The sequence below is a fragment of the Chinchilla lanigera genome, unplaced genomic scaffold (genome assembly GCF_000276665.1).
Source record: "Chinchilla lanigera isolate Chin_1 unplaced genomic scaffold, ChiLan1.0 scaffold00026, whole genome shotgun sequence".
NCBI lineage: Eukaryota > Metazoa > Chordata > Mammalia > Rodentia > Chinchillidae > Chinchilla > Chinchilla lanigera.
In genome coordinates, this window is record NW_004955427.1 from 13,604,605 (window position 1) to 13,630,590 (window position 25,986).

At 38.1% G+C, this 25,986-nt stretch overlaps 1 protein-coding gene across 3 annotated transcripts in view; it reads right to left on the reverse strand.

Moving 5' to 3' along the window:
* Positions 1–22,052, reverse strand: part of Spice1 (spindle and centriole associated protein 1) — a 41,816-nt gene extending 19,764 nt beyond the window's left edge. The window contains exons 1-7 of one of the 3 annotated variants that reach the window (XM_005386399.2): positions 21,959–22,052; positions 16,665–16,763; positions 14,254–14,301; positions 10,520–10,663; positions 5,598–5,700; positions 4,612–4,718; positions 1,351–1,466 (exon numbers count right to left, since the gene is read on the reverse strand). In XM_005386399.2, coding sequence (XP_005386456.1) covers positions 1,351–1,466; positions 4,612–4,718; positions 5,598–5,700; positions 10,520–10,663; positions 14,254–14,301; positions 16,665–16,763 — 617 coding nt within the window. In that variant the 5' untranslated portion in view covers positions 21,959–22,052. Of the gene's footprint in view, positions 1–1,350; positions 1,467–4,611; positions 4,719–5,597; positions 5,701–10,519; positions 10,664–14,253; positions 14,302–16,664; positions 16,764–21,935 lie in introns of those variants that run through there. The other 2 variants (XM_013515113.1, XM_013515114.1) reach the window with 2 other exon arrangements.
* Between the last annotated feature and the right edge of the window lie 3,934 nt (positions 22,053–25,986).

The window sequence follows — 25,986 nt, forward strand, 5'->3', positions numbered from 1 at the left end:
TTTAATTTTAACTGATAAGATATGCAGATAGCTAAAATGCCTACCATTTTTCTGTTGAAGGAATCATTCCATCAGCCCCCCAGATTCCTGTCCACTTTGGTCCCTAAGTTGAGCATCTGTCCTTCTGCAGTTCTGTAGTACTGCTCCGCCTTCCCCTCTATTCTGTAGATGCATACATGGCGTTTCTATTTCTCTGTCCCATAGAAGAACCTATACAAAGAGCAGTTCCTGCTCATACGGAAGTAAATTTATTCAAGCAGACCGTGCTCCTGTGCATCAGGGAGGAAGCAGAGGGACTGCGAAGAGGTGAGATAGTTCAGGGGCTTAATATTTGCAAGCCTTTTCTTACAGGGTTAGGCCTTATGCTAGCGACATCTTTATCACTGATAGAACTGATACTTTAATCTTCAACTGTTGTCTTCGTTACTTTTCTCTCGTGACTGGGACAAAATACCTTCCGCCCAAATTAAAGAGGGAAAGGTTTATTCAGCTCACACTCTTTGTGGAGGTTTCAGTCCATAATCAGCTGGCTCCAAGGCACGGTGGCAGGGCACGGAGGCCTCACTTTGCAAACACCCTGAGCCTGTGCAAGAGCAGGGCAGGGAGATGGTGTGAGTGCTACACCAGCCCTAGGGCAGATAGGCTGAATGCAATATAAGGGAGAAAAGAGGCTTACTTCCCTCTTTTGGCTCTTGTTGCTTTTGCTGTCCTCCACAGCCTTGAACTGGTGCCCCTGTGCCATGCCACTCTGCCTTGGAGCCAGCTAATTATGGACTGAAACCTCTACAAACTGTGAGCTAAATAAACCTTCCCTTCCTTGATTTTGGGCGTTCAGTATTTTGTCCCAACAAGACAGAAAAGTAACAAAGACACACTACTTCTCAAAGAAATGGCTGATTCCAGGGCAAGGGCAGGGAAAGTATAACAAGACCCATCTGGTACCAGAAATTAAATCAAGAGGAAAAAAAGATATATAAAAATGGACACAGGAATGATTTGAAGAAGCTCCCATTGGCCTAATCTATGACAAATAAGCATCAAAATAAATATAAGAAGAAACATTATACAAAATGGTTGTCAAAATATGCATGGATATTCACATGCATGTGTATGAGCATAAAAACACAAACAAAAAATTATAAATGAAACAGGAAATGAAAAACACACAAGAGTTTTTTTGCATTATTCTTCCACTATTCTTCCAGTTTTCTGAAACCATACCCATACAAAACAATTTTAATAAAAATAAACTCTCAATTAATTAAAAGAAAAAAGATGTAGTACAAAAACATTTAAAGGAGACTTGCTAAAAAGGCAGTAACTGTAGATGTTCATGACATACGTACACACCTTTCTGTGTTCATGTTAGACTGAGGGTTTACGGAGTCACCCAATTCGTTTTCACTTTCTTCAGACTGGCTATTAACAGTTCCTTCTTCTCCTTCGTCATCCACTTCATTAAGAGCCTACCTCAGCAATAGAAAGTAAATCACACAAAGTTTTATACCACAATCAGCCCTTACTTCTCTCATAATCAAGAGACTTCCCAAGGTCAATGCCTTCATGTGTGTTCTGGAACCCAAAGCCTCTCCCCTCCTTCCACGCCATCCATGCGCCTTCCTCTCTCCAACATCTTCAGCCTCCTCTGCCTCTCTGCGCTCTTCCCAACCCGGGCCCCAGACCTCTCTATGCTTCACAGACTTAAGTGTAAGCAAGTCGCTCCCATCTTACCCTGACCCTATCCCCACGTCTGAGCTACTCCTAGCTTCCCACACATCTTCCACAAGTTGTTCCCACCTCTCAGTCATCAGCAATGCCTTATAATTCTGTTTCTGCCCTACCACTTCTCTCTGCAAGGTCAGACATGTATTCTGTCTTTACCTTCTTTTACTATTCTGACTTACTGGACCTTGTATAACTACTAAGTTCTTTCTTTTAAAATCTTCTGATATACTGTTTACCCTTTAACTTACATGACACTGTATTTTCTTGGATTTTCTCTTCTGGCTATTTTTTTTTCCAACCTTTTGTATTGGTTTCCTTCCTTCCTTCCTTCCTTTCTTTCTTTGCTTTTTTTTCCCCAACTTCCTATATTGGCTTGCTTGCTTGCTTGCTTGCTTGCTTTCTTCCTTTCTTTTCTTTCTTTCTTTTTCTTTCTTTCTCTCTTTCTTTCTCTCTGTCTGTCTGTCTTTTTCAGCTAGGGTCTCACTATGCAGTTCAGGCTGGTCTTAAAGTTACTTTGTAGTCCAGGCTGGTCTCTAACTCACAGCGATCCTCTTGCATCAGCCTCCTGAGTGTTGGGATTAGAGGCGTGCGCTATCATGCTCGGCTGGCTTTCTTTTTCTACCCTGCCCTTATATCTGATGGGATTCAAAGTCCTACCTTTGAACCTTTTCTGCTCTCATCTGATCTACTCCTAAGTCCAAAGATGCAATCTCAAGTCAAACACTGTTAATTTCCAAATCTTTATCTCTGCTCAGATCTCTCTTGAGCCCTGTACATTTATATTCAACTGCCTAAAAGATATCTCTTCCAGATATGGCCAACACCAAACATCTTCCTAAGCCTTTCCCATCATTCTTCAGAAACCTGCTCAGCCTGCACTGCCTAAACCATGAACAGTGTCGTCTACTCAGGTGTTCAAACCAACAAGCCAGGAGTTCCTTTTTCGCCCGTCAAATCTAAGCAGCCGTCCAATCCTGTCATCTCTTCCCCTCTGTAACTTCTCTCAGATGTATGCCTCGACCTTCACCACTGGCACTGCTTTAGGTCAGGTTTTTCCCACTTCTCATCAAGATCCCAACCTGAGTCTTCTACCCAGACTGCTGTGGTTTAACTACGGCTTGTTCCCTCCAAAGTTCATGCTGAAATTAATCCTTATGGTGAGATCTTAAGAGATGGGACCATGGGAAGTAATTAGGGCTCTGCCTTCATGACTGGGTTAGCCCATTATTGGACTAATGGATTAATTATGTCACAAGCAGTTCCGCTAAGAAAAGCCAGTTTGGCTTCGCCATCACCTCAGCACCCTGCTCACAAGACCATCAACAGATGCTGACCCTCAGCCTTAGACCAGGAACGTGAGCCAAAGTAAGCCTTTTCTCTGCATAACTAACCCAGTCTGTGTTGCGTTATTAGCAAAAGAAAACAGCCCAAGGCACAGACCCTCCCTCCAGCCCTGTGCCGCTCATCATCTACCCTACAGTCAATCTCACTTAAACCCTTCACTGAGTTCTTAACTTCCGGGGTGCCCCGCCTTCGAGGGGCCGGTCTACGAAACCTCAGCTCTTGCCCTGTCCACATACCAATGATGCAGACACACCGACGGCTGCTGGGACACGCTACACACTTGACTCCAGCTCCAAATGACACAAATTATGACGCCAAATACATAGGGCCCGATACTACACAATGTACTTAAATAAATGGACAGGCTTCAGTTGAACACATTACAGAAATAAACTATTCTTACATGATTCAGTTTCTAACTATCTGATTAAGATTCAGTAAGTGCCAAAATATAAATGGTTTTGCCAGGGGTTATAGCTAATGGGTTTGGCTATTTTAAATATGCATAACATTCTATTTAATTGCCTTTAAGTAGAAAACAATATAATTAGTATGTCTTTTGTGATTCAGAACCTGCAATTTCTTAGGGTCATTCCTTCAATTAAAGATTCTCCCTTATTTGTAACAGAAGGAATAAATAAGGATATTTTGTTTAAAAGGTACTAAGTCCTACTCATTTCTAACTAGTTGTTTTAGTATTACATTCTTTTTTAGTATTACATTCTTCCTGGGCTTTTTAAGAAATATTTACAAACTCAGAATTCTAAACATTTTGACTAAGAGTTTCAATTATGTTAGACTATAGCTAATGAATGTTTTATTAGTACGGCATCACGTACAGTGATTTATTATTTATTATTTCCCCATAAACTCCAGGTTTCCTGGGCAGTTACCTTTTACATATACTGATACATTTAAAATGACCAACATTTAATAAAGGGCTACACTCCCGGCATAGGCTAGGCCCTTTGTATAGCCTATTTCTGCTGCTGAGCCATATAACAACTGTACCCGGTGTATTCTACTCACATTTAATAAAGAACAAAGAAACAAAAAAGAAAAGACCACTTTGAGCCAACTCAGAAATCCTAAGGAAACAACTCCAGACTGCACAGCCAGTGTGCAGCAGAACACAGATCCACCTGCGGCCAGCGGCTCCCCGCTGCTTCCTTAATGTAGATGGGGGCAGGCTTGTGGAGACACACGACCTAAATTAGAATTTCACCTCTGATGCAAACTGCATGATCTGGGACAAGTCACAATTTTTCTGAGCCTCGCTCTCTTCATGTGCCAGGTGAGGACAACAGTAGAACAAACCTCCTAGGTAAGCGCTCAGTAATGGTCGACTGTGACTACGCAGTCTCCCCTCTTGTTTAGTATAAGCATTACTCACGCGGAGTGCAATATGCTTCTCTAAGAGCAAGTCTAGCAACCGCAACTAATGACTATTGACATCGAAGCTTTTCTAATGTTTACCACAATGCCCGCATCAACTTACATTCATTTCAGGGTAAGCACTACGGTATGAGCACAGCACATTACCTGAGGCTCCAGGACAGACTCATTAAGGATGGACCGGGCAATAGGGTCTTGGTTCACCCCGATGGGACCGTGAGACGAATCAGGAGCCATTGTTACATTTGGAAACCCTGCAGAAAGAAAGTAAGCAGTGATGACTGTTTTATTTAATGAAGCTGGCTTCACAAGTTCTAGAGCGCTACAGATTTGTATCATCACATGGAAATCGCAAATAACAACAGCAGCAGCAGCTTATATGGAATAGCGCTGACTATATTCCATCACTGTTTCCCACGTTTATGTATGTATGTACACTCGTATACTTAAGCTTGTATTCACACTCACAAAACCCCATGAGGTAGATACTATTTTACAGATCAATAAACGGAAACTCAGAGACTACAACCAGCTCAGAGTTACACTAATAAATGGTTGGCCCAAGGCTCAAACTTTATACTAAAACTGCTTGGTTTTGAGAAATTAAGATGAGAAATTAAGTCTATACACATCAAAATGAGTAATGTCGGTGATCTGATGAGAGGCGAAGTTTCTTTTACAGGGAAAGTGAAGTTTTCAGTGTTAAGCTTTAGGTTTCAAATTAAGCTTCACTCAGAATATACATCAGCGATGGCGAACCTTTTAGAGCTTTCAGTGATAGCCTACTGCTGCACACGTGCCTCAGGCTCACCGCTACTGCTTCATACACATATAAAGCAAGTATCTTAATTTTTATGGTAAAAAACTGAAAATTGTCACATTTCAAACTTTTGAAATACTGCACATTATGCCATATTTTAGTAGATAATAACAATTTGTCTTTCTTTAGCTGAGTAATCTGCAATAATCAATACCTTTGTAAAAAGCAAATCATAATGACTCTAACACTACAACCCGTGTATATTGCCCATCCTGAATACCTGTAATATATAATATTATGTCTGCAAAAGAACGTTAAATTCTTTCAAATACTCAGTAAGAAGAAGCAGCTTTTCTTTGGATCGAATACCGACCTGTGCGCCTGCACGGAGCATCACCAAATAGATTTTTGGCTGCGGCCATCAAATGATCGGATTTCTCCAAGACATCCCGCATCTGGTATTGATCAGAAAGAATCTAAACACGTGTTAATGACAATTACTCTTCAGAAACAAAACGTTTACTTTTCAAATCGCAAAAGAAAAGACTACGTATAAAGAAACTGCATATAATAACCACAGGCCGCCATCTCCCTCAAATCCTTCCGTGGCGATATCCGTAACTACCAGCAGATGGGGCTATTGCAATTGTTAGCGGCTTTCAAATGACAGCCAACAAACCAAACGTGCATTGAATTACGCCCAGTATACGCACGTCCACGCAAATATATCTATATCTGTAACAAAAATTTTACTTAACCTTTCTCTGTGAAAACTATTTTTATATTTTCTTTTAACTTCCATTCTATTTTTAAATGATAACCTACTAAATTTCACAATTCTTTAACAAATTAAGATCAACAGTTCGAAAAAACACAAAGACTTTGAGCTACAAACTTTGAGGGGTTTCAATCACTAAAGTAATTTCATAATCTATAATGGATGATAATTAAAACAAGGTAAGATGAGTTTTAGCATTAAACAAACGTGATGCTTTTCTGTTTGTGAACAAGTTGGTTTTTTATCCTGGAGAAGCAGGAACTCAGAAAATCCCCACAGCTGTGCCTCTGATCTTGCACTCTCAGGCGCCAGCATAATTCTAAAAGGCCATAGGCTAGAGAAAAAAGTAAGTCAACTCTGTCTACCACCACCAGGTGGCACTCTTAAACTGAAAGAAGTCAAAATTAACTGCCTGGTTTCCAAGGCTGACGCAAGTCAATAAAACATCTGGTAGCAAATGGTCTTACCAGACTTTCTCTATATCACAGAATTATATAATGTGACCTAAATTATGGTTTTAGGACACAGAAAGATAAGTTTTAGTCATACTTTTTCCCTCTCTCCTACTATACATAGCTGAGCAGATCAGCTAGCTCAGCTGTGAGAATAAAGTTCTGAATTCATTCCTTCCATAAGGAGTAAGCTTTGGAATGTTAAGGCCAAGAGCACAAGATCGGGCTTCCAGGTCCAGTCAAGGAAAACCAGGCAAAACTCAACCTCTTTAAACTCAAGTTTCCTGATGTGGCAATGGAGATACAACCACCTCCTCAACCCCACAGGGATGTGAAAGGCTTGTGAACACACTGAAAACCTGTCTGGCACTCCAGTGATGAATGTTTAGAACACTACTACGGTGTAAATGATCGGATTTCTCCGATTTACCCATAAGGCAATTCTCTATGCCCAGTGCAATGTCTCTTGCAAGTACATGCAATTAAGAGTTTACAAAAATGCAGAATGATTAGTCTACTATTAAAGCAGAAAAAATACAAAAAGTTGTTTTCAAAATGGCTATTTTCTAAGAGTTTACTATAAAAAAAAGAACACTGATCTATCAAAATAAATAATAAAGACCTCAAACAGACAGAAGCAGACTGTGGAGGAATAATCTTACCAATCATACTGAAACCTGATATTCATGAGGTCTCAAGGAAAACACTGCCTGGCCGCCTTCTGCTAGTCTCTGCTCAGGCTCCTTGGAACGGATGGTTTGAGTGGTCAAATAGTATCAGTGTCCTGTTCTTTCTTTGCTCTTCCTAGATTTATTATTTGTCTCATAAAACTCACTCTGTGGACCGGTAAACTCATCTCTACAAGCCCATCTGTATATACTGTATTACTATCCCAAGTGTGTTTGCAGAGTACAAGTTTGCAAGTGGTGGTGAATTTACCGGGTTTTCAAAGGTTCAGTCAGGGTCCCTGCCAAAACCTTACTAAGAACTCCTTATTCAACTCTTTTTGTTCTCTGGCCATAGCAACTAAGAAATTACAAAGAGACTTGGGGCGCTGTTATACTTTTGGAATTTATGAAATCTTTGTGAAAGCCTCCTTTCTCTGAGTTGGACTTGGACCCCAATTTCCTTGATTCCCACGGCCGGGGTGCATGTCACATTAAATGCTATGTAAGACTATGCTAGGGAAGAGCTCTTCTCTTCATTTATGCCAACCTAGCTGTGTATGGTTAATCTTCAGAAAAACATAGTGAGCCGACTTGGATACGCTCAAGGAGAGCTTTTCCTTTGGTCTTATCATATCCCTTAAACACAAACATTACATATCTAGTAACACTGAAATAAAAGATGTACTTTTTTTGACTCAGCAATGCTTTAATAATTTACCCTCTAAGTGTACATGTACCCCAAACCATATTCAAGAATCTGTCACATCCTTTCAGGTGGCAAGGCAGGAGGCAATCTGTGGGCAGCGCGCACGGCTACGTATCCACCAACACTCTTTCTTCCTCTTTGCCTTCAATAGCAGCACGCCCTAGATTCAGCCAAGCACACAGCGAGATTTCCCAACCATCTTTGCAGGCGAAAAGGACCGTGCAATGACTTCCTGGTCAACAAGATCTACACCGAAACTTCTGGAAGGGAATGAACTGCCTTCTCCACTTCTGCTGGCTCGGAGTACAGCCACCGGTACTCAGAGATAGAAGCCACATAACGAGGGCTGCAGGCTCCCTTCCCAGCTACCCTTTACCTCTGAACTGTTTCATGAGACAGAAATAAATCTCTACCTTGTTCAAACCAGTATGATCTGCAGTCCTTTGTTTCCTGAAGGTTAATACTACGCTCTCATGTACAACCCATGTCCATCAATAAAACACTGATAAATAAATGATAGTAAATCTATACACTATGTGGCCATTACAGATAAAAGGTAAAATCTGGAGCTGCTGCTCGGGTAGTCATTTCTCTAGCATGTGCAAGGTCCTGGCTCTGATCCCAGCACCACATTAAAAAAAAGAAAAAGAAAAACAAGGTAGACTTTTAAGCTGACATGGGATAACTTCCAAGATATATTGTTAAAGGGAAACAAGTGAATTCCACTAAGAGGTTTTCAACCCTAAAGCACATTAAAATGACTCAGAAAACTATCTAAAAATACCTCTACTGAATCCCTGCTTCTGCCATATTTATTACTTAGAGGGTACATTCAGAATGTGAGAAGCCACTAGAGAGGGGGAAAGCCCAGAATTTGATCCACTGCTGCAGGGCTGCCCTCTTCCGGGACGGAACTGTGTCTTCAGCCCTACCAGTGAGAGTCAGCAGGTAACATCCAACCTGCGCGAACTGTCCGAGGTCGCAGGTTACTTATCTGTAAGGGAGCACTTTCCCCCAACCCATTATTCTCTTCTCAAGCTCATGTAGACTTTTACTTTGGAGGTGTAACCCTTCCTGATGACATGTGAGACCGGAGCTTTCTCATTTCACCAAGAACGCTAATGAAGTTCTCAAAAGATGGTGTGACTTAAAGCCGACACGAAGGGTCATCCAGCCTGCCCAGTGCCGTAAGCTTTAACACAAGTAAGAAGCAATGCTGCGAAGCACATTTCTTTACAATGATTTCAGTTCAAATTTTAAAAGGTGATTTTGCTGTAGTCTCCTCTTATTTCCCATACTGTTCATCCCTATGTATTTGATTACTTATCCAACACCCTACATCTGGCAAAAAGTTAAGCCTAAAATAAATGGATCACTACCGAGTGGGATGAGCATATATGAGCATATAACATTCTCTTTTATTTAACTTAGTTTTGCTAAGTAATCTAACAGCAGTGCTACTGAACCGAGAAAAATAACTGCAATAGTTTATGTATAGAAGAGATTATTTCTGCACCAAGGACCATACTGAGATCACTTTACAGTATTATCCAGACATTTTAAAGATGAGACAATCCGGGTTGAGAAGTTAAAAAATTTAAGGTCACAGAGCTCGTAAGTTGTTGAGCAAGAATTCTAATCACTATACTAGACTCTAATCATCATTTTGCTACTTTTTGCAAAGTCCACATACAAAATATAATTACAAAATACAGTGAATGCTTAGATTTTTAAAATTACAATGAAATATACATTGCCGTTCACCCCTTCAAAGTATCCCCCCTCGCTTCAAACACATTCATCACAGAGTGCTTGCCACTTCTTGAAGGAGTTTTGGAAGTCCTCTTGAATGAGTGTCTTTAGTTGCACTGTCATGGCGGCCTTGATGTCCTAAACTGACCGAAAATGTTTACCTTTCATGGTCATTTTGACTTTGAGGAAGAGCCGAAAGTCACATGGCAGCAGGTGCAGTAAATAAGACAGATGAAGATACACTGCAATGTTTTTACGAGTCTGCCTTCCCATCGACGGCACTGCACAGCAGCATTCACTGCATTTTTGATCGCACCACTTAAGGATAGCCACAAAAGAGGACTTCCAGGACTGTTTCAGAAAGTGCAAAGCTGGGGGTGGTGGTGCACGCCTATAATCCCAGCACTTGGGATGCTGAGGCAGGAGGATCACTGCGAGTTCCAAGGCCAGTCTGGACTACAAAGTGAGTTCAAGGTCAGCCTGAACTACACAATAAGACTATCTCAAAAGGGAAAAAAAAAAGAGAAAGTACAAGAACAATGGGCTAAGTTTGTTCAAAATAAATGGGAATATTTGAGGGCAATTTACAGCAATTTATCTTCTACTGTAATAAATTTTCTATGTAAATATATATTTTGGTTGGTTGGATTTTTTTGGTTTTTTTGAGACAGGGTCTTCCTATGTAGTGCAGGCTGGCCTTGAACTTGCTTTGTAACCCAGACTAGCCTCAAACTCACTGCAATCCTCCTGCCTCAGCCTCCCAAGTGCTGGGATTACAGGCATGCACCACCACACCCAGCCGTATTTTTTGACTGGCCCTTGTAGATCCCTGTATAAAGATGCAATTACCAGAGTATCTCTAAAGTGAATCAAATTCGAGGAAAAAGAGAAAACCCTATTTATCTCTTTCTTCAAACTCTTAATTCACATTAGCATTACCTCCTTCATGATGGACAATCTAGTTTTCTCTAGATTCCAAGTTTCTGGTTTCTGCTTCCTGCATTTTCTTCTCAGAGCTTTTTCTTGGAGTTCCCAGTGTACTAATGCTCTGTTCTTCGATTTGTGTATTTCATGACGCCGTACCTACATAGGACAAAAACAAAAAACAGAAAGGAACATTTTCAGTAGCAAAGAAGTGGCTTATACAGATGGTAGGACCACCTAGTCACCCCGTTCATCACTTGTAATTTTTTGGGTTCAATATATACATGTTTCTATATACTCACAACCAATTTTTCATCGTCCTCTAAATTTTCAAAAGTAATCTTAAAAAAAGAAGTATATAGAACTAGTATATCTAGCTAAAAGACATACTAAAACTAATGCTAATTTCAATTTCTTTTTCTACAACACTATCTAATACCCTAGTGTTCTGTGAACCATGGGTTAGGTCTCATTTAATGGATGGTAAAAATCAACTTGTAGGTCAAAACTGATATTTTCACACACACATATACATGACACACACACACAGAGCACAGTGTAAAAGGCACAAACCCACTACGTCATCTTTGACAAAGACACGTCATTTTCATGATAATCACATGACTACCAAGAATTAATTGTGCAGTGCTGCCATGGTTTCGTGTGGCAGTGAGCCACAGAAGTGGCAGAAACCCAAGAAAAGTGGAGTTCCTGGGACAAAGAGAAATGAACTACAGGTCTTAAGGGAGAAGCCAGGAGTGGTGGCACATGCCTGTAATCCCAGCACTTGGGAGGCTGAGGCAGCAGGATCTCTGTGAGTTCAAGGCCAGCCTCAGCTTCATAATGAGTTCAAGGTCAGCCTGAACTACATAGTGAGACCCTATGTCAAAAAAACAAAACAAAACAGAACAAAAAAGTCTGGATATGGACTAAATATTACAAAAAATTATTTTGAACACTGCGGACATAATAATGCTATTATAACTTTTTTAAAAAGTCTAATTTTTTAAATGCAAACTAAATATATATGCACAAAAGCACTATGTTCTCTAGGATTCACTTTAAAATATTCCAGTGAAGAAAGAACACACTATGAAAAATGCAGCAACTATAGCAAAATTTTAATAAATATCATTTTCAAGTGAAGAGCACATGGAATTACATGAGAGTTCTTTATACTTCACTTGCACTTGAAATTTCTCATTAAAAAAAGTTTAGTCCATTGGGTATCAGTATTATCATCAAATATTTAAGGAATATCTAGTAGACCTAACAGGATTAAGACTTCTGGGTCCACAAAGACATTTTAAGATGTTGTTCCTGGATGTTAGAAGCAGCAATCATATCTGCCCAGGGAAACTGGCCACACCCATATAAAGATAAATGATATGCATTAGGTGGCATATACTCAATGCTTTACTTAGTAAGTTCAGAGGAAATAACACCAGAGTAATTTCAAACTTGCTGCAAAGCTATAATGACCAAATGGTGCAGTAGTACATAGGGATAGACACACATAGACCAGTGGAAGAGAAGAAAAGTACAGAATAAACCCTTATGCTTATGGACAACTGATATTTCAATAAGATTGTCCAGCTTATTCAATGAGGAAAGAATAACCTTTTCAACAAATGATCCTCAGACAACTGGATATCCACTTAAAAAGAGAAAAATAAAATTGGATCCCCTTCCTCACACCATATACAAAATTACATTAAAATAAACACAGACTTAAATATAAGAGCTACAACTATAAAACTCTTAGGAGAAAACTTAGACTTAAACCTCTGTAAAGAATAGGTTAGTAATATTTTATTGATAGATACTAAAAATACAATTGTTAAAAGAAAAAACACGAAAATTCAACTACCACACTTGAAGGGCATCATCAAAACAGTGAATAGAAGCTGGCTGGGGTGGTACATGCCTATAATCCCAGCTCTCTGGGAGGCTGAGGCAGAAAGATCACAAGTTCGAGCCTAGTCTAAGCAACATTGTGATTTAGCAAGACCATCTCAAAATTAAAAAATAAAAAGGCCTGAGGATAGTTGAACCACCAGTAGCACCAAAAAAAAAAAAAAAAAGTGAAAAGACAACTAAGACATGTGTAAATCAAATATCTCATAGGAAACTTTTATCCAGAATATAAGGACTATTATAGTTCAAAAATAAAAACACAAATGATCCAATTTTAAATGACTAAAAGATTTAAATAGACATTTCTCCAAAGCAGATACAAAAAAAAAAAAAAACCAAAGCAGACACTACAAATGGCCAAGAAGCACTTGAAAAGGTATTCAGTACCTTTTCAACATCAGTTCTTAGTAAGAGATTGCAAGTGAAAATCACAAAGAAATAGCACTTTATATCAAGTGGTAGAACTAAAAAGAACAATAATCCCAATGTGGAGAAGCTGGAAGCCTCATATATGCTGCTGGAATATAAATGATGCAGCCACTTTGGAAAAGTTTGGCAGTCACCCAGAAAGTTAAAAATGGAGATGTTATATGCCCCAGGAACTCTGGTCCTAGTATACACAAGAGAAGTGATAGCATATGTTCACACAAAAACTGTACGTGAATGTTCACAGCAGCAACGTTCACAAAAATCCAAAAATGGAAACAATGCAAATGTTCATCAACTAATGAATCAATAGATAAAATACAATATTCACACAATGGAATATTATACAGCAACAATAAGGAAGTTCAGATAACACAGCTATATTATATTATAAGCTATAATATAATGAATCTTGAAAACATTATGGTAAGAAAAGGATTCTGGACACAAAGGGGCACATAATGGACTCCATTTATAAGCAAAATCCAGGATAAGCAAATCCATAGAGACAGGAAGTAGACTAGTCCCTGCCATAGACTGGGAGGAAGGAGGCATCGGGAGTGACTTAACGGGCATTGGTTTCTTTCTGGGGTAGTGAAAACATTCTGAAATTAGATAGCAATGATGGTAGCACAACTCTGAATATACTAAAAACCATTTAAGTATACATTTTAATAATGGAAATCTTAAGACTATGTGAATTATATATAAATAAAGCTCTTTTTAAAATCCTGTATTCTGTTGCACAGTAAGGTATTGTGTATTTCAAAAAAAAATCTAAAAGAAAGGATTTTGAATGTTTGTACCACAAATAAAAGTTTAAAGAGATATATGTTTACCCTAATTTGAACATCATACAAAGCAAACATAACAAAATACATGGTACCCTATAGATAAGTACAACTGCTATGTAAACTTAAAATAGTATTTTAAATGAAAAAATCTACAGTGGAAACTTTTTAAAAAGTAGGAGTTGAACTACGATAAAAAAGCCAAGTAAGACTTAGCAGGTAAAGAAGGTAAAATGCACGAACTGTGACTCAGATGTAGAAATATGCATGGCATAATCAAGGGATAAATTACTACACTAACTACATCAATACTTTAGCAAAGCAAAGTCATGGCAAATAATACCTAAAGTATCTGTAGGTAGGAAAAGACAGATATGTATAGCACAATTCTGTACTAGAGAGATCTGAATCATAACCCAAACCTAGCAACTGAAATTCCCATACTAATTGATACACCTAGGTAAAATCAGGAAGTCCAGAGAATATGCTTTTGGATTTTATATACACATACACAAGAGAAAACATAACTGAGTAACTCCCAGGAATGATCATAGTGTTTATTCTGAAGATTTGAAATCAAATACCAAATGAAACAACTTTTGATATTAAACTTACCAGGTCCTCAGGAGTGGCCCGATGAATTGTCAGATCATTCACAGTACTCTGGAAGACAAGATAACCTTTATTTAAGAAAAAAAGTTTCTCATAAAATATTAGCATTTACTGGATTATAATAAAGCTAAAAATGGATTAAAAATCTGGAGACCAAAAACATTCTTTCCAGGAAAGAGTATCCTCCATATAAATATTAATTAGGTGTCCCACAAATAATAACCCATTTAGGTATCTTACAGAAAATAAGCACTCAACTATATTAAAACAAGGAATAAAAAAGGGTAGCATACATTCTAAAGGGTACATCTAACTAACGTTGTAGTTTCCAAACTGTATTCCATGGGATTCCAGGATTCCTATAAAGTTTCTAATAGAAAGTATGATCACTATAGAAAGGTTCAACTTAGGACCACAAACATCCTTTGCACAGAACCTATTACAATATGAGATTAACCACTTACCAGCCCAATTATTAAAATACAGGATAACCAAAAATTGCATATTTTTCATTAATTTTTATAACATAACAGAAAATATAAAAACAGCAATTTTATCAAATTTATTCAATACAAAAATCAGTTGGGTGAAATGACACCTGCCTGAGTGACGCTCGGGCAGTCAGTACGTAAAACTGCTGCTCCAGTGACTCTCAGGGTAAACTGCTAAGTGGTTAAGTGTGTAGGCTCTGCCTAATTTCATAAGATGTGAAAATAGTTCCTTATGCAAACAGGCACTCCCAATATGGCAAGGCTACCACACTGCACAACTCCAGGAGGTACCAGGAATATTCTAGTCCGTCCAAATAGTCCCGTTAGGACTTGTGTGGTGCCTGGCCTGCACGGCTCGAACAAACAGCCCTGCAGTTTGGCACTTTCCAAAGTCACCTCAGCCATTTTGCTACACAGATTTAGAAAGGCAGGAAATGAAACGAGTTAAGAGTTTTACTTGTAAGTGATAAGAAATACAAAGGAGACTGAGTCACAAAAGTTTCTGACATATTCAAGACTAAACTTTTTGGCCATGATTATACTTAGGTCAAAGCTTTTCTACATGAAAACTGTTATTCTTTACATGGTGATTTAGAAAGGTACAAAATACAACTATAAGCACATGAGAATTATTTGTAGTAATCCTAATAAAATTTAAGCATACAAAGAAGGGATATGCTTGGAATTAATTGCCATGGAAAAATATAATTCCATCGATACTACTAGTGTTTAAACTATTTTCTTCTCCAATTGCCTTTAAATCTAATATACAAGTCATTTCAGAAAGTGCCTCACTACTGTTACCAAAACAGAATGAATCAGTTAGACTTCTCCTCAATCATTTACTATTCATGCCAAATGACTATTTTCCAAAACACCTCCAAAAGATAAGATTTTTTTTTTTTCTAGTTCCGGAGATACCAAGTAAATGAGAAAGATATTTGATGTAATTTCAAATGATAGGTTTCAATTTAATTGTGAGCAATAGCTAAATATTGAAATAAATACTGAATTTCCCAAGCTAACCATTATGAAAGGGACAATACTACATTACCATAAATATTGTTGCCATTCTGATGGCAATAAAATAATCTAATCAGGGAAGTCCATTTGTTCAGAAGTTGGCATTTTTGACAACTTCCAGAAGTTGTCAGTTTGCCCAAGGTACCTGGTAAAGGTGATTACCTGGCCACTACCTTGGAAGTTCCAAGCCCAAAAGAACTCCTAAGAACTAAGCTAGTCCCTGACTAATTACTCTTCACAGTATAAAGTAAAGGCACCCAACTCTCACATCCAAACCAAAACTTCAGGATGCAAAAGATAAACCTCCCAGTAATATGAGGTGATACTCAAGTTAGAAGCCAGGCTTTACATTTCCAGATACCTGTTTTATATTTTAAGGGAATCTTGTATGGGAATTCACCAGCCGCTAGAGAGGTAAGCAACAAATAGTCAGAAGGTAAGAGAACGAAGATCACACACTTTCCCAGTCAAAAATGCCACCCACAAAATTACGGTATCACTGCTTGCTAAGGACAAATCTAAAACAGGTACCAAAATTCTGCACAGACTTCAGCAACAGGCTCACTCATGTTGCCTTAAAGCAATGAGCATTTAATCAAAGCAGAGGTGAAAGGACTTTTTTAAAAGACATACTCTGCACCCAATCAAGATTTTAATCTGGTATTCAAAGGAGCTAGAAGTTATAGCCTAGGCAAGCATATTCTAAAAAACTCCCCAAAGAAGTCTGTTCTCCCAAAGACCAAGGATATAATATGCCCAGAAACACATACCACCTTATTCCTTTATTACTGGTACTCTGAGCCCCATTGAGAACACCATCCCGAGCAACTGGGACCACATCATCATGGCTACCATCCACAGCAAAGTTATACAGTCTAGCACCCCACCACATGCACTTACATCCCATTCTTGCTTCACTGCAGTTTTCTTCTTCTTTACTTTCAGTGCTTTTTTTCCACCTCCTCGGGGACTGTAACGGTTCACTCTGACCAACGACATCTAGGAGTAATACCAAAATTTTTAAATGCAAGAAAAAGTAATAATTATGCATTACCAGAGGGAGAAAAAGACACCCAAATAAAACAAAGTAACTTAAAACATCAGAAGAAAAAAAAATTTTTTTTTTTTTTGGTTTTTTCCAGTACCGGGGATTGAACTCACAACCTTGCACTTGCCAGGCAGGCACTGTGCCGCTGAGCTAAATCCCCAGGCCCCAGAAGAAAAATTTAAGCATCATAAAAGGAACAGGCTATCAAAGTACTTCTTTTATTTTACTACTAATAGGAAATCAAGATGGACACACGCAGCAAAGTTTCAAGGGAATAACTTAGATTTATTTGCTTAATAAACAACTCTAAGAAAGTAGAAATTTAGCAGAGAACTAGGATGGAAGTCATGGTCTTTAGCATTAATCACACAAATTCACCATTAGTATAGAAAATGTCAGTCACATACTAACAATATGGATACAAAGAGAAAGAAAGGGGAGGGCGAAGAGAATTAGCTTCATTTTCTATGTACTCCAACATTCCAAACCACTACAGCTACCTATGTGCTTCCCTTAAAGGCAGCTAAACATCAGTGAACGCATGAGGCAGGATATCACACTTCCAAATGATGCTAAAAGGAGGGGATTACTGTTTTTAAATGAGAATTTGTAAATTATCAAAATTAGCTTGACACTCTTAAAACAACTACGGTAAGGACACTGAACTAAACACTATAGAAAGTCAGAGAAAGACATATAGAACCTGAACACCACAATTTTACAATATATGTAGTTTTTTAAAAAATGCTATTCTTAGATGCTCTACCTACAGAAATAATTACAGAACTTTTCAGTTAATCCCCTTACTCTCAATTTAGTCAAACATTTTCCTGATTAAAAAAAAATTTAGTCTACTGTAATAAAGATGCTTAGGTAAGCATAGGTATATTTCTCAAGAATTTGCTGTCAATCTCCATTGTTCTCTATACTCTCTCATCAGTCACATTCACTCTTTGTTTTTTGGCGATCAAGCTGGCCTTGAACTCACTATGTAGCCCAGAATGGCCTCGAACTCACAGCAATCCTCCTGCCTCAGCCTAAGTGTTGTCATCACAGGCGTGCACCACCACACCTAGTACACATTCACTCTTTGAATATAGTATCCAATTTCAGAATTTACAGTACAGCAAAGGAGGTAAGTCACATCCAAGTTAGAGTGTGGCAACTGGGTTTTGTTTGTTTGCAGTGCTGTGGGTGGATCCAGGGCCTTACTTATTCTAGGCAAGTACCTTTCCACTGATCTACAACTGGATTAAACTAAACAATTAAATTAAACAATTAAATTTTATGACACTGATGATAATGATAGTTGAGGCAGGGTGGATAACGGCATCAGCTACCACAGTTTTTTATTATGAGTGCCTACTGTAAGCTAGGTACTGTTCTAGGCTCTTTACACACATTACCTTCTTTAATCTGCCTGATAACTCCATGAGATACTTAGTACTGAGCTTAGAGATGAAAAAACTAAAGGGGAAAGAATTAAACAATGTGAAGTTCACACAGTAGGTAGCAGAGACATAAACACCATTTTAAAAGATATAGGATAGAATAGAAATAAGAAGCTAAAACATATCATTTCATTTATGGTTGGTTTACTTTCCAACAAGGATATCAAAACAATTCAATGGAGAAAGAACCGTCTTTTCTATGAATGGTGCAGGGACAACTGGATATTCATATGAAAAAGACTGAAGTTAGACTCCTACTTCATATCATATACAAAACTGGTTTAAAGTTAATTATATTTAAATGTAAGACCAAATCTATAACTCTTAGAAGAAAACATAAACATAAATATTTATGAACCTCAAGTTAAGTAATGGTTTCTTAGATATGGCACTAAAAGCACAAGCAACCAAAGAAAAACATAAATTGGAGTTGATCAAAATGTTAAAATTTTATGTTCAAAGGTACAATTAAGAAAATGAAAAGACAACCGATAGAATAGGAGACAATATTTGTAAATCATACAGCTGATCAAGGATTTATATCCACAATATATCCAGAATTCTTACAACTCAACTCTCAAAACATCCAATTTAGAAACGGGCACAGCAGGGGCTGGGGATTTAGCTCAGTGACACAGCACCTGCCTGGCAAGCGCGAGGTCATGAGTTCAATTCCCAGTACCAAAAAAAAAAACCCCAGGAGGAGAGCGAGTAATAGGCCAGCCTGAGATACACAGCAAGTTTAGAAGTAGCCTGGACTACTTCTAAAGTAGTGAGACTCTGAACACCTGAAAGAAAGTGAGACTCTGTCTCAAAACTACCAACCTAAGTAAATAATGATTTATAATAAAACAAACAAACAAAAAATGGCCAAAGGGTTTGAATACACATTTCCACAAGTACAACACTAGAGATGACCAATAAGCACATGAAAAGATGCCCAGCATCATTAGGGAAATACCAACCAAAACCACAACAAGACAGCGCCGCACACCCTTTAGGACAGCTGTAATAAGAGACAGACAATATCAAGCAGTGACAAGAATGTGCAGCAACTGGAATCCTCTTATAGTTGCGGATGGAAATGTAAAATGGTACAGGCACTTTGGAAAACAGTTTGCCAGTTCCCCAAAAACATGAAACACAATTAACCACATGACCTAGCAATTCTACTCCTAGGTATATTCCAAAAGAATTTAAACGTAAGTCCACACAAAAACCTGTACATGAATGTTCATAGCAATATCATGTTTAACAGACAAAAAAATGGAAATATCAAAAATGTCCACCAACTGAAGATATAAATAATGTGATACAGCCATACAATGGAATATTATTTGACAGTAATAATGTATGAAGTAATGATATATGCTACAACATGGGTGAATTTTGAAAATATTAAACTCTGAGAAAAGCTAAACAGAAAAGGCCACAGAGTTGCATGATGTCATTTATATTATGTCCAGAATAGGCAAACCCATAGAGACATAAAGTAGATTAGTCTAGCCAACTATGGAGGGAGAAGAAAACAGAAAATGACTTCTGTGCCTACACGGTTTCTTTCGTGGTTTCTTTCTGTTCTGGAATTAGATAGTAACAATGGTTGTAAAACTGTGGATATACTAAAACCACCTGAATTGTTTTCTTTAAGAGAATAAATTTTATAGTATGTAAATTGTATCTCAGTAAGGCTGAATTTTTTTTATTTTAAAAATTAAAAACTGACACAATAATGAAGACAAAAATCAAAACAATACAAAAACAACAAAAATGATGCATGACCTCAAAACAAAATGATAGGAATTTACAATGGTTGCTACATTACATACTGTTATCTTCAACGAAGTTGTTCAGTCCTAGACATAAGAATGTCAGACTGATCAAACAAACAAAGACAGTAACAAGTAAAAAATATATATAAATAAAAATAAATAACACATTGGAAATGATGCAGAGCTTCACCATACAAGACGGTAGGAGTTCACCAGTGGTTCTTATACTGCATACTGTTTTCAGATCAGTCATTCTGATTACCAAACTCAAGCGCGCAAAACTGGTCAAGGAAAAAGAAAATTATAAACACTGACTGTTCCTTTCAATATACCACAGACATCAACAATACACCTATTCCAGCTACCAATACGGCTGAATTTAAAAGATATCAGAAATATAGTAGTTCAAAGAAAGGAACCTATTTTAACCATTCAGATCTTTAACCACTTAGATCTCCACTTTGCAGAAACAAAGAATGGCAAACTGTCAGTTAATCTATACAACAAATTATGCATCCTTTAGAGTTACATTGAAAAGAATACTTAATGGCAGGGAATACCTAACCCTAACGTATCTGTCCACTCTTCTCTGTCTCTACCAGGTGTCTTTTTGTCCAGACTCTCACCACTTCTAATCGATTTCTCTTTCACTCATTCACTCACTCACTTCATCCATCTATTAACTCAACAAATATTTTTAAAGTACTTGCTAAGAGCCAGGCACCAAATATAGCAAGAAAGTAGAACTGCCTACGGCCTGATAGAGTTTGAGTTTGTCATAGGACTACAATTAAACAAATCACAATAAAAAAGCAACAATTCCATGTGCCATGGAATGACCTTATCCTATGCAATGAATAAAAGTCTGTCTCCTCGTCCTAATTCTCTGAAACATGTTTAAGCTGAAAGCTAAAGCATGAATAAAAGTTAGGCGTGGGGCAGAAAGCATGTTCCAGGCAAGGGAGAGGGCATGCAGTTTGAGAAGTTCAGTTTGACTTGACGCGGGAACAGGCTAAGAAAGAAGCTAAAAAACAAACAAACAAACAAACAAAAAAAAGGGAATGGGAGGACGATGGTCTTGTGAGCCACAGCAAATTGAACACGATTCTCCAGGCCCTCAAAGCTACTGAAGGACCTGGAGCAGGGAGTTTAGCAAATCCACCCTGGCTAGATGGAGGAACTAATCAACAGGAAAAACAAGGGCTCTTTCCAAACACCGTCCTTTCCATCAATTCTGCCCGGACAAGGTCTCCATGAGCGTAGGTCTCAAGCTTTTACTTCCTTCCTCAGAAGATTTTACCGGCGCCCCACTGTAGAGAAGAGCACAACTTCAGAGCTCGCCCTACCCCTTACGGCCCCACGGATCGTCCCAGTCTTTTCTCAGTCTCCCACCAACACCAGGCTCTCGCCCTCGCCTACAGGTCCAACTATTCTCCTCCCTCCGCTTGCACCCCTCCTCCGACTTTCACCCACTTTTCCACCCGCTTTACTCCCACTCTCCTCCCAGCTCTCCAGGCGGCTCCTGCTGAGGAACGCCTTGCAGACGTCCGGGGAGTTAAAACTGATCGCGCCTATCCAGCGTGCGCGGGCTCGGTCTCTCTCCTGCCAAGCAGTGACCCGGCTGCAGGGGAGGATCCAGCACCCCCCGCTTCCAGCTCCGTGCAAAGCGTGCGAGAGCCGTGCGCCTGTGCACCCAGAGGGGCTCCCGCACACAGCGCGCGGGACCGTCGCTCTGAAACGCACCCCTGGAAAACCACGGAGCCTCCCTGAGGTCTCGGCTGGGAAGGGTCCCTGACCCGGCGCCCGGGTCCCCAGAGGGCAGAGCGATGCCAGCTCCGTCCTCCCCGCCCTGGAAGTAGCACCCAGTCTCTGAAGCTCGCTGAGCCTGGGGCCTGCAGACCTCTGCTGCGTATCTCAACCTGCCTGGGGGACTTCCGGCTGCTGCCTCCACTGGGACTGAAATTTCAGGGTCCAGAACTGCGAAGCCCGCCACAGGCTAACTCAGTCCACAGCTTCCGGTCTGTTGCCAGGTTACTGGAGCTCCGCCCCCCACGCCTTGGCGTATTTCCGGCGAGCTCACTGCGCAGGTGTCTTCCAAAGACTGGCGCTGTTTTTTGCTTTTGCATGGTGAGCTCCAGTTTTCCGGCAAAGTATTGCTGGATAGGCACGTAACATCAGCCAGTGCCCATTAGTCCCCATCGAAATACTCTCCTTCGTTTTGGACACGCTTATCAATTCATTCTTACCACTTTTATGAAGTAGCCACATGTTGAAGTAGTTCAGAAAGACCTCTTTTATGAGTAGCTTTATGAGGTATGATCAAAAATACAGTAAATGCTGCTGCCCTGTGCCATACAATGGAAAAGTACTCTTGTGAAAAACGTGATGTGTCCTAATACACCTTTTTCATTGGATCTGGCACTACATGACTTCTGGCTTTTTCGCAAAGTCAAAATGACCATGAAAGGTAGACGTTTTGAATCAATTCAGAACATCAAGGGATTGACAACAACGCAACTAATGGCACTCATGAAAGACTTTCCGAACTGCTTCACAAAGTAGCAAGAATGATAAGTATAGTGGAAGTAGGGGAAAGATAATTTGAGGAGGATTAATGGCAGTACATGTTTTCTGTAAGAATTTTTAAAAATTTAAACACTCACTATATTTTTTATCATACCTTGTAGAATATTCCTGCAACAATTGGCAGAATAGCACGTGCTTCTTAATTGTATACAAAATGTTTAGGATATAGGCAATAATCTGGACTATAAAAGGAGTTTCAGTAAATTCAAAAGGATTCAAATCATACAAGATATGTTCTCTGACTACAATATAATTAAATTAGAAATAAATATCAAAATGATTACTTTAAAAGTTCCCTCAGTGCCGGGGACGTAGCGCAGCGATACAGCACCTGCCTGGCAAGCACGAGGACCTGGGTTCAATTGACGGTACTGGAAAAAAAAAAAAATCCCTCAAAATGTGGAGGAAAACCAGCACTTCTAAATAAGCCATTGCTAGAGTCTGAATGTGTCCCCCAGAAATTCGTATGTGGAAACGTAACAACCAACCTGAGAGCATTAAGAGGTGAAATCTTTATTAGGTAATTTACTGTAGCTCTTGAGGGCTCTACCTCTAGTGACTGCCACTGGTCCTTTTCTAGAAGAATTTGAAGGAGCCTGTTTGACCCTTTGGCCTTTTATTCACCTCTATGTAAATACACAGCATTTACCCTTTCTACTATGTGAGAACACAGCAACCAGATTCTGAATTTGCTGGTGCTTTAATCATGGACTTCCCAGCCTCCAGAGCTGAGAAATAAATTTATGTTATTTTTAAATTACCCAGTATTTTGTTACAGACTAAGACAGTCATGATGAGAAATGAAAACAGAAAACAATATACATTAAACTACATGAAAATGAAAATGCAATATATCCAAGCTAAACACCTATATTAGAAAATAAAAAAGCTCAAATTCTATCTTTAGAAATTAGAAAAAAAGAGCAAATTTTAAAAAAGTAGATTAAAATTTAAAAATAAAAAAATTAAAGTTATAGTTAAGAACTTTCCCTCAAAAGAACTACAGTACCAGATGCTTTACTAGAAAATTCTACCAAATATTGATAGAAAAATATTACCAATTTTGCAAAAAGTTGCAAAAATATTAAAGACGGATACTTCCTAAGTCCTTACAATTAACCCATTGTCTAAATCAGAGAGAAGAACTAAAGAAAACCACCGATAAATATCCCTCATGAAGAGAGATGCAAAACTTCTTAGCAAAATTGTAATAAAATGAATATAACAATATATTTTAAAAATCCACTATAAATAAGTGGACTTGTTTTGACAATTAATAAATGTAATTCACCATATTAAGAACTACATGGATTCACTGGTTGACTTAGATACAGACATACTCATTTCAATAGATGCAGAAAAAGCATTTGACAAAATACAGTATCTATTATTAATAAGAGCTCTCAATTAACTAGGAAGAGCAAAGCAATTCATCAACCTGACTAAACACATCTACAGAAGTCTACATTTAACATCATACACAATGGAGAAAGACTAGGTGCTATCCTTGTCAGATCACAAAAAGAGTAAGATGTCCAGTATTAATATATCTATTCAGCATTCTACTGGGGATTCTTGTCGGTGCCATTCGGCAAGAAAAATAAATAAAAGGTATCAAGATGGCACAGCAAAAATGAAAACTGTCTACTCCCAGATGACATACTTTTCTATGTAAAAAATTCGATTTAATCTGAAAAAAGAAAGAAAATTACCATTAGAGCCAGTAAGCAAATTTAGGAAAGTTGCTGGATACTAGATGAATATACAAACATTGAGTGTATTTCCTCATATTAGGAATGAACTATCAGAAATGGAAATCTTAAGTGCTTTTTATAAAGGCATAAAAATATTAAACATTTAAGTGTAATTCTGACAAGAGACATTAAAGTCTTGTATACTGAAAACTCTAAAATATTACTGAGAGAAATTTTTAAATATTTAAATTTGTAGAGACATATCTTATTCATGGATTGGAAGAGTCCATATTCTTAGATATTCCTCATCCCAACTGATTTATAAATGCAAGTAATCCACATCAAAATTCTACAGTCTGATCTCAAGACTTATAAAGTTTACAATAATCAAAAGATAGGCAAATATCTAAATCACACAAAATAGAGTTCAGAATTACATTCAGTCATATGTGGACAACTGAATTTTCACAATGGCACAGAAGTAATATAGTGGAGAAATGATAGTTTTTTCAATAACTACTGCTGGAGTAATTGGTTGTCAGTGTGAAAAATAGTGTATCTGTATCCCATAACATATACAAGATATTATAGGTCACAGGGCTAAATATAAAATCTAAAACCATAAAATTTCTAGAAGAAAATATTGAAGAAAACCTGTGAATTTCTTAGCCATGATGCCAGTACAATCCACAGAATAATAAATCAATAAATTAGATTTAATCAAAATTTAAAACTACAGTACCAGATTGTTTACGAGAAAATTCTCTCTACATTACTTATTAAGCAAACAAAAAAGTCACAGATTAGATGAAAGTCTTTGCTAAATATATATCAAGTAAAGGACTTATATAAAAGTATATATAAACAACTCGCAAGCAGCTGTAATTCTAGCTACTTGAGCAGCTGAGGCAGGAGAATCAAAAATTCAAAGCTAGCCTGAGCACCTTAGCAAGACCCTGTCTCAAAATCAGAGAAACTTGAGCTCTCATACACAGCTGGTAAGAATGAAACATGTTCACAACTCTGTAAAATAGTTTATCAGGCTCTTATAAATTTAAAACATACTGTTAATGCATTTCAAGCCTAGGTCTTTACTGAGTAGATAAGAAAATACATGCTTTACAAGGCCTCATATATTCATGTCTATAGCAGCTTTATTTCTAAACCCCAAATACTGTTACCCCATTCCAAAAACTCATCAACAGATGAATGGAAAAATATGTTGCTGTATATCTCTACAAGGTAACACTATTCAGTAATAAAAAATAATAAACTATTGATACAACAGCATGGATGAACCTCAGAATGATCATGTTAAGTGAAAGAAACCAAACAAAAAACAGAATACGTGCTGTATGGTTCCATTTATATAAAACTGTAGAAAATGAACACTAATATAGAGCGACACCAAATGAGTAGCTGCTTTGGAACAGAATAGTGGGCAAGAAGAGTAGGGGAGATAAACTTAAAGGATAAAGAAAAATGTGAAGTGTGATATTTCTTATTGTGTTTATGGTTTAATGGTTATGTGTATGTATAACATAAGTGATTATACATATGTGAAAATATTCCATTGTATGCTTTGCATATGTGATATCCTGCTGCTCATTATCAGCTTCCAGTTTTCCCATACAAACATCTGAAAGAATTCCTGGAGATTCCCCTTTATTT